Below are 10,029 nucleotides of genomic sequence, written 5' to 3'. Positions count from 1 at the left end.
ATATATATGTATACACACAAGGTAATATGATTAATTCAAATCTTGTGCTTTCTTGTATTTAAATTTCAAATTAGCCATGATTAAGTCAAGCTAACTAGCCAGAAGTCTTAATTGAAGAGCTCTAATCATGTGATTAGGGTGCAACTTTTTCTTTTTTTTTCACGATTATTTTCAAAAGTTCACCCAACACCTGCACTATGTTTATTGCAAATAATTTTAATGGTGTTGAAATCATTATGTCCAGTTGTCCAAAAGCGAGCTGAGTTCATAACTTTTTTGTTGTTGTGACTTAATTAATTATTAATGATTTGTTAATGGAGCTAAAGTGTAGCTTGAAACCTCCAACAGCCAAACATTCTCCACTTTGGCAGGCATACATTTTTTTTGAAAGGTAAGCGTTTCGAATTGTTGTCAAGAGTATGTACATGGTTACAAAAGTGAGAGAGACCGACCTGGCCTTCTCTGGGTCAAGAAGCTGCACTTGAAAACAAAAAATGATATGTGTTGGACAGAGTGATATGCTTGATTGCTTGCATGTTTTTGTTCAACCCACTACTGAGAAACGTCAGGGGTAGGCTCTGATCAAGCTTTCTCAAGGTGACATGCATGTTTCTTTCAACAATCTTTAATTTGTCTCTCCATTGCTTTTCAACCTGTCTTGGTACGAGGAGATCATGACATAAGTCACCTTAATATTCTTACAATGAAAGCAATGTATGCAGGCTCTAGTCATGTCTATAATTGCTTCCAGCCTCCTACAAACCAACAGGGCCATGGTTGCAGCTAAAAACCAAAAGATAGGAGCTTCAGATCTACCTCCAAAACCTTGGATCAAGCACATGCGTTTTTTTCTGAACAAAAAAAGGCTGACAAGTTAGCTTTCCCGGCTGGCAGCTTTTCTAGAATTTGCATTCCAGATAAGTGGGAGCAATGCATGTGGGATACCATTAGTCAGAATTTAATTGAATTGCATACCTTAAAGAGAGTTGAAAGAGATTTTGTCCCACCGAACACAGTTTTATGTCGACACTTTCCAGTTGCGAGAAGCCTTTTTCTTGCGTAAGTGATGACATATCTTAAAAACTTGATATTATTTGATGATACCCTGACCTGAGGGTGAGGAACAGTGAGAACAATATACATACATGGCACATGCACATATGTAAAAGGGCTTTTAACGGAAGTGCGACAGCCCTTAAACCTATGGAAAGACATATATGTAAATTTAATAATAAATTAATGCACATTATTATCACAAGCGCTGCATTCAAACTGGGCAACCGACTTTCATGTTGCTAATGAAAACCGTAGAAAGTGCCTGTCTATTTCAAACTTACCCTCCCTTAAACCGCAGAAAGTGGGTGTCAATTTATGTCAAACGCCGAACTACCTTTATCATGTGTTCGTGTTTTTTTTTTTATAATTAAGAAAAAAAATTGAATCTTATTTTTTAAATAAAAAATTATATATCAATTAATAAATTAAATGTTTATGTATGCTCGTGTTACTTATCAATTTCATCAAATAATTCATCAACCGCACCTATATATAATAAGATAAATTTGGATTAAAGATTGCAAACACCATGTGCCAATGTGGCGCCAAAACCATGGGGCAACTTCGAGAACTAAAGCAACCAACAGCCAATCCCTGTTGTAATTCACAAAGTGCGAAAGTTGCATTGACGCAGTTCTCAATGATTAATTTGTTAAATTAAAATTTTCATGTTTTGATCGGATATGTTAGATTGAAATGTTGACCTTTGCATTCCTCCTGGATTGACTAAAGATTCCGCAAGTGCTTGATCATTATCATAGCCCTACTCACGACAACCTCTGTGACCCTTATAATTTAAACTTCTGTTCAGATCTTTATCCATTTCCTTGATGCAAAAACGACAATGCTAGACTGGTGGCAGGCAGTGCTTATGGAAATATAGATTCCTGTCATTTCTGCAGAGTTTTAAGGGCCTAAACTACCAGCCATCACCCAACTGGGTTCCTCTTTCTAGGCCCAACTGCAAGGCTGCATCACCAATATTATGGGTCAATACTTTCTATAGCGCCAGGAAGAGGCTTTAGTTGAGTGAAAATCCTTTCCTCTTTACCAAAGCATCAACGACATCACAATGTTTAGGGGAATTTCAATAATTACCACTTATTGGAAAAAACAAATTCCTCTCGTCCGTAAGAGAATGCTTAAAGAAGCTCAAATAAAATCTAATTAATACAATAAACTGAAAATGAATGAAGAAATAAATATAACAAATTATATTAGCGGACAACATGTGGCTGGTAGCTGTAAATCTGTTTCCTAGACATATTGCAACCAAATCAACAATGTGGAGCCCTGTTCAGATCCGCGAAAAAGAATAGATTACCCTTATCTCAAATAATTGTGTGCATTAACTGATCATCTCATATGTCCGAAATCTAGATCAAGCTACATTTAGCTAATTCCATCAGAACTAGGCATTCACGGCAACAGATAATTAGGACCATGAAATATGGTTTAGATGTAACACTTTCCATATGTCCTGTTGACATTTTGATGGCGATGGACCTAATGAGACACACGTCAGCTCACAAACCATTTCCCCCTTGCAAACCACCCTGAACACATATATGAGATGAATACCCAGGTTAAGTGATCCTCCTTGAGACTCGAAAGTTATTTGCATAATTGTTAGTTTGTCATAACGACCTATGACTTGTACACCAGTGATAAGCCCAAAAACTACACATGCCTGCTGCACTACAAGTAAATTCTTTAACAGATAGCCAAATAGGAGAACAAAACAAACAAGTTACTCAGTTTTTAGTAGGATTGTGCAAGTCTTACAATTCTCAACTTTTTCATAAAGTAGTAACCTCATTCATACCTGATATATGACACTTTAAAATCTGAAATTCAAAACCTTCTAATACTTGCTTATGTAGATTTCCAACTTCTTCCTCATTGTAGCCACCGCTGGTCTCATCGTGTGTAGTGTTACATAAAAGTTAAACTTAAGGGGTTTCTAGCAATTGGTTCTCAAAGCAAATTCTCATGGATTTCATGCATAAGAAAAGTTTGCTTGGATTCGGTAGTCACAGCAACTAGATGGGCCTTTTTATCAGTAAGTAATGACTCTCAACAAACTGACCTTAATTTGGTTACTAGAGATCATAAGACAAACCAAGATTCATAGCAAGGAATGCTTGGAAATCTTCCCACATCTTAAAGAGTATATCTGCAGCAATATCTCACAAATATGTATTGCTCCATAAGACATGCAGCAGAAATGAAATTTCTTCAAACTACTAAATTAAGCAGCAGACACTCCCAGAAATTGATCCAGTGTTCAAACTGGTAAACACATCCACACAGTTATTCTAGTTTTCTTTTTTCCAACAAAACCACATAGAAAAGAGTGGAACAAATGATGACAGGATAGGGCGAAAAAAATAAAGAAATGGGGAAGTTTTGGTATCATCATGAGATCATTGCTGAGCATCACCAGATTACAAGTGTCCCAAGCTCATATAACTCATAGATACAAATGTACAAATATATTATGCTATGACGTAAACATAGATATACACACTCAAACCAGATCACCAACCAATCTGAAGCAAATGCTTCCCTTAAATACCAAACAGGTTCAATCTTACTCTCTTAAATGTCCATGAGTAAATTATACTTTTCTTAAAGCATGCATCAATGAGACGTTAAAAGGCATAAACCACTGCTCAGGGACTTTCATGTTGTCTTTGCTTTCTACTCAAAATAAGAGGCGAATATAAACTAGCTGTTATACAAGTTATAGATTACCAAAAGCAAAAAGAGCCTCCAAATTCCAAATTCCAAAATCCAATCTCAATCTGTTTTGGGAAAAACACCAATTTTCTGTGTTTGTACTCATAGACATTAGATAGCTTAGAGAGTCATATAATCATGAAGAACACCATATAGTGAAGTATAAAATTAACCTGGGCATAGAAGAACAAAAAAGACCTGATCTTTTTTAATCAGTTAAGGGGTCAAAAGGACTAATTTTGCAGAGGTGCTTCTATCTTAATTAGCTTAGCCTCCATTGTGAAGACAACAACACATGAAACCTTCACTAGTAAAAAAGAAATAAGACTACATTAACCAACAGGTTCAGTCAGCTAAACTTCAAGTATGCCATTTGTATCTATTCAGAAACCAGCCATTCTAATGAATTATAGGTGAACTAATATTCTAAATTACCTAAAACCACTACCTGTGTTCTCTACCAATTTATTAACACATTCAACCAAAACCATCTTCATCCTACATACAGATTCAATAGGCATTGATCCTTGTTGAACTGGAAAATGCAAACAAAATTTAATCAATTGACGTTGGTAGTAAGGTTCTGCTCTCCCACTGAACCTTTAAAGATCCTTATCTTAGAATGGTTTATTTGACAACAGAATATCACTCTCACAAAGAAAATAGGCAATCAAAATGGATGAGATCTGTATAAAGAAAGGACATCAACTCAACATCATCATACTTAGAAAAATATCAGAAAACAACAAATATTTTGAAAATGATTTGCCTGATATACACATCTTCATCTATATTCAGGCCCTATTCCTTAATAAATCTATGTAAATTGTTATTCTATGATATTTAGTATCTTAGTTCATAGTCAACTATGATAAGAACTTCCATAATAAGTGAGTCAGGTTTCATTCTTATTGCTAAGCAAAAAATCAAATTTAGACATCCCTAAGAAGAAAATAAACAATTTCTTCTTAATTTTGCGAGTTGATCCATTTAAACATAAGTTATTAATCTTATTGTCAATAGATAAAAAAATTCTCAACATTCCATTCCAGTTCTGAAATCGGGCTTTGTCAACAATTAAAAAAAATCCAAAATTTCAATCACATATGATCGAATTCCAAAATCTTTGCATATAAAAAACAGAGGAAATAAAACAACTCCCCATGAATGCTCGCCAAAGGAAAGTCTAAGTCTTTCTCCTAAGACGCTTCCTAAGCTTCTTGTACTTGTGCTTGTTCATCTTCTTCTTCCTCTTCTTCTTCACACTATCTGCCCAAACTTTTCCAGCATCATCATCCTCAGTCTCTGCTGCCCCCTCCTCAACCACTACTGCCTCCAATGGATCAAACCGAACTGAGTTAATGGGATTCAATATATACCCAAATGGGAAATTGGGGTAAAACTTCAAGGGTTCAGCAGATTTGCAATTTTCCGAGGATTTGGTATTGAGGAAAAGATTTGAGTAGTTTAAAAATTCTGGTTTGGCTAATGAATAATGGTGGGTTTGTTCAGGAATAAGTGAAGGACTAAGTTTGGGGAGTTGTTGTTGTGGGTTCTGGAGAGATACGACGATTCTTTGACTAGATTTGTTCTTGAAGAGTTTGTGCATTAGATTTGCCATTTTTTGGCATAGAAGAATGGAAAAGGAACTAAGAGTGGACTCAAAAACTTACGGAAGTTGGGATTTTGACTCTAGTTTTTGATTTCTTGATGTCTGGTTGGAAGTACTCATCAAGGGTTTAAGGCTGAACTATGAAGGCGCTTGAGTTGAGGTTTCCAACTTCCAAGGTTTAACACCGGTGCAAGGAGACTAAACTGTTTTGAAAACAGTGTCGTTTTATCTTAAACGAAGCAAAATGCAAAATATTTGGGAGAAAAATGCCCCCACGCAGGATCGAACTACGGACCTTCAGTTTACAAGACTGACGCTCTACCACTGAGCTATAGGGGCCTTTTGTACTAATTTGATAAATTATTAATTCTCCATTAAAGAAATTCAACTATAGTCAAGCAGCGAAGAGGCAAATCGAAATCCGAATCACGTACGCCATGGACAACAACAAGACTCCCACCTTCGATCCTGAAATCCCCTTTCATATATCTATTGCTCAATCCTTTTTATTTGCTTTCATTTGGATTTTGTATTTCTATTTAAATCAATTTGTTTGACTCTTTTTTTGAATGATTTGATTGGCGCCATTTTCAAGCACATTTGGGCTTGCAATTCCATCTCCCTCTTTTTCCCTTCCCATTCTTACTCTCACTTCAAGAACTTACATTTTAGAGGTTTTTTCGGTATTTCCTTTCCAGAGCGTGAAAGGGACGGAATCCAAAACTCCAAAGTTCTTTTTTCTTTCACGTTTCTCAAATTTTTAGCTGAAAATTTAAGTTCTTATTTATTATTTTGTAAGTATAGGTTGGAGCTGGAACATCCAAGAAGAATCGACCCACTTCAAGAAATTTCTCTTCCCATATTTTTTTTCGAATTTTATAAATTTTACATTACTACTCTATCTGATTGTAGCCAATGCAGATGCTTTGAAGCTCAGTTGTGAACTTCTTCGAATTTTTGTTACGGACAAAATGTAATAAAATGCTCTATTTGAAAGATGGGCCAGAAAATTTTAAGTTAGCCAGATGCAGGGAGCCATGCACTCACAATTGTTCAAGAATTGGAAAATCAGACAGCATGTGCACAAGAACCTGTTCATTAACATTAACATCTTTTAAGTGGAAAGTTGAAAGTGATGAGAAGAGAAAGATAGTGTAGAGAATATTTGGGAATATTTGATTCATTCGTTGGATCAGAATATTACAAAAGGCTTTTATATACAGAGTCTAGGAATGGGAAAAGGACAAAATAGCCTAACTATTTGCCGTTTATCTGGCATAGACACGGTGCGTTTTCAGCGTTTATTTCCTTGTTATTCACAAGCAAATTCAATCTTTGTATGCTGAGGACTTGCTCTACTTATTTTTCTAGTACTTGAAGTTTTGTTCTTTATGATCTGAGATGTTCTTGATCAATACTCTCTCTCAAGAGAAATTATGAACATTGTGAATGTTCATTTTGCTCAATAATCTCTAAAACTATCCAGGTTGTAAAGCCTTTGTGAATGCATCAACAACTTGTGAATCTGTTGTTGGTATGTAAACAGGCTTTAACCATACCTTTCAGAATTTTCTTTCAAATGAAATGACAATCAATCTCTATGTGCTTTGTTCTTTCGTGGAACATTAGATTTTTTCTGATGTAGATTGATGATTGATTATCACAATAGAGCTTCACTACAGCTTTGTGTTCAATCCCAAAGTCAACCAGCAAGCTTTTCATTTAGATAACTTCACAACATGTAGTTGGCATTAATCTGTACTTGGCTTATGTTGACCTTCGTGCTACCACTTGTTGTTTCTTGGATTTCCAACTCATTAGTGACTATTTAATAAACACACAATAACCAGTGATAAATTTTCTAGTGTCAGGACAACTTTTCCGATCGTTATCATAATTTGAATAATTATAATATGAAAGGAAACAATTCTTTACATCGAAAGACATATATGTTCGTTATTATATAAACAACATCATTATGCTACTATTTTCATTATTTTGATAAGTGTATTTTGGAGATTAAAAAAAATCTTAAGGAAAGGGTTTTATTCACGTCATTAAAATCATATTCTTTTTCTTCTAAAAAATTTTTAACAATCTTAAGGTACTTTTTAAACCTTTTCGAAATTGTTTTGTGATGGAGACTGGGCTAGATTCAAAATCAAGAAGAGTGAAAAAATATCTTAAAAAAAGTCTTAGGGTATTGCTTAAACCTTCAAATGCGAAGCTTCACCTCCAAAATCAAGAAGTGATCAAACTCAATATATTTGATGGAATAAACTTCACTAGATGGAGGGACAAAATGGTATTTCTATTAACCACATTGAAGCTTTATTATGTTCTTCAGATGGATCAACCATCAATTCCAAAAGAGATTACATCAATTGAAGAAACACAAATAACACTGTCTGGAAGCATTGCTGCCTCCACAACTATTGCAACCACGATTGATGTTAATGTGGAAAAATAGAAACAAGACGAGTTTATATGCCGTGGATGCATTCTCAATTCTCTCACTGATCGATTGTATGATTTCTTCAGAAATAAAACTTCAACAAAAAAAATTTAAAATGCACTTGAGGAAATGTACCAAAAAAAAAGAGAAAAAAGGAAACAATTGTTTGAATAATTATAATATGAAAGGAAACAACTTTTTACATCGAAAGATATATATGTTCATTTATTATATAGACAACGTCATTATGCTACCATTTTCACTATTCTGATAAATGTGTCAAAGACTTTATTATATCTTAGAGGTTGAAAAAATGAGTTAAGGAAAGTGTTTTCGTTCACGCCCTTAAAGTCATATTCTTTTTCTTCTTCTAAAAAATTTCTAACAATCTTAAGGTATTTCTTAAACCTTTTCGACATTGTTTCATTATGGAGACTAGGTTAGATTTAAAATCAAGAAGAGTGAAAAAATACCTTAAGGAAAGTCTTAAGGTATTTCTTAAATCTCCAAATGTGAAAGTTCACTTCCAAGATAAAAAAGTGATCAAACTCGATAGATTTGACGGAATGAACTTCACTAAATGGAGGGACAAAATGGTATTCCTATTAATCATATTGAAGATTTATTATATTCTTTAGACGGATCAACCATCAATTCTAAAAGAGATCACATTAGTAGAAGGAACACAATTAACACCATCTGGAACCATTGCTACATCCACAATTGTCGCAACCACGACTGATGTTAACATGGAGAAAAATGGAAATGAGACGAGTTTATATGTTGTGGATGCAATCTCAATTTCACTGATCGATTATATAATCTCTTTAAAAATAAGACTTCAAGAAAAGAAATTTAAACTGCCCTTGAGGAAACGTACAAAAAAGAGAAAAAAGGTATGAATAAATTTCTTGCATTGAGATACTTTGAGTTTATTTACCATGACAAATACCCAACTAATTATAGATCAAGTACATAAGTTACAAATTCTGGCCTCTAAATGAAATGAACTAAAAATCAAAATTCCTGACTCACTTCAATTGGGTGCAATTCTATCCAACCTTCTACATTTTTTGAATAAATATAGGAAGAAAATATTGCATTCTTTATGAAGTTTTACTATTGAAAAGTTTCAAACTCATTTGCATATTAAGGTAGAAAATAGTGCTAAAGATGCACTCATTCTTAGATCAAATGTAAACTTTGTCAGTGAAAAGGAAAAATGAAGAGAAACGAAGTTCAAAAAAATGATTTCAAGAAATCCAAGAAATTTAAGAGTGATAAAATATATTATCATTGTGGAAAGAAATGGCATTTTATTAAGGAGTGCAAGTTTAAAAATTCTAAAAATCTTGAAAATAAGATTGCTGCTTCTGGTTCTGGAAACAAGGTAAACAATGTTCAAAATGGTGGCTAAATTCCAATGCTACTATTCATGTTTGCAATGACAAAAGGTAGTTCAAGAGTTATGAAGAACTCAAGAGACTAAAAGAAATTCTAATGAGGAACCATAATCCTACTAAGGTACTTAACAAAGGAACAGTTTAGTTAAAATTTATCTTAAGGTGGAAATTAACTTTACTTAACATATTCCATATTCCTGAAATTAAAAAAAATCTTGTATCTACACATCTATTGTGTAATAATACTTTCAAGATTGTATTAGAATATGATAAAGTTATAATATCAAAAAATGTTGCATTTGTTGAAAAAGATATTCTTGTGACGGAATATTCAAACTCAATCTCAATGAAATAAATAATTCTTTTGCTTATATTGTTGAGTACTCTTCTAATTTATGGCATGTTAGAATAAGTTATTTAAATTTTCAATCATTAAATTTTATGTCAAAGTATGGTTATATTTTATATCGAAAAAATAGTTTTGAAATGACTAAGAAACCTTTTTAAAAATTGAAAGGAAATCAGAATTATTAGAAGTTGTATTATAACATTCATTGATAATTATTCTTGCTTCACACATATTTATTTAATAAAAACAAAAGATAAAGTATTTGTCAAATTTAAAAAATATAAAACTATTGTTGAAAATAAAAATAATTTAAATTTTTCAAAATGATAAAGGAGAAGAATATTTTTCCAACTCATTTTCTCTAATTTGTAAAGAGAAAAGAATACTTTATTAAATAACAGCTCCTTATGCA

At 33.3% G+C, this 10,029-nt stretch overlaps 1 protein-coding gene and 1 non-coding gene across 2 annotated transcripts; both read right to left on the bottom strand.

The window, feature by feature from the left end:
* Positions 1-4,805: 4,805 nt before the first annotated feature.
* Positions 4,806-5,587, bottom strand: LOC110418509 (uncharacterized). The gene has a single exon (XM_021431254.2). It carries the CDS (start codon positions 5,417-5,419, stop codon positions 4,985-4,987), a length of 435 nt encoding a protein of 144 aa, XP_021286929.1. The 5' UTR covers positions 5,420-5,587; the 3' UTR covers positions 4,806-4,984.
* Positions 5,588-5,677: 90 nt separating this feature from the next.
* Positions 5,678-5,749, bottom strand: TRNAT-UGU (transfer RNA threonine (anticodon UGU)). The gene has a single exon. It is a non-coding gene; the product is annotated as a tRNA-Thr (tRNA).
* Positions 5,750-10,029: the final 4,280 nt, after the last annotated feature.

The sequence above is a fragment of the Theobroma umbraticum genome, unplaced genomic scaffold (assembly GCF_002168275.2).
Source record: "Theobroma umbraticum cultivar Fairchild unplaced genomic scaffold, ASM216827v3 scaffold_50.0, whole genome shotgun sequence".
NCBI lineage: Eukaryota > Viridiplantae > Streptophyta > Magnoliopsida > Malvales > Malvaceae > Theobroma > Theobroma umbraticum.
Note: the sequence above shows the minus strand (reverse complement) of the source record. Positions and strands in the feature narration are given on the sequence as shown.

Bases quoted from the DNA above. Each gene is read 5' to 3' on its own strand.
- LOC110418509 (XM_021431254.2), bottom strand. From the start codon at position 5,419: ATGGCAAATCTAATGCACAAACTCTTCAAGAACAAATCTAGTCAAAGA.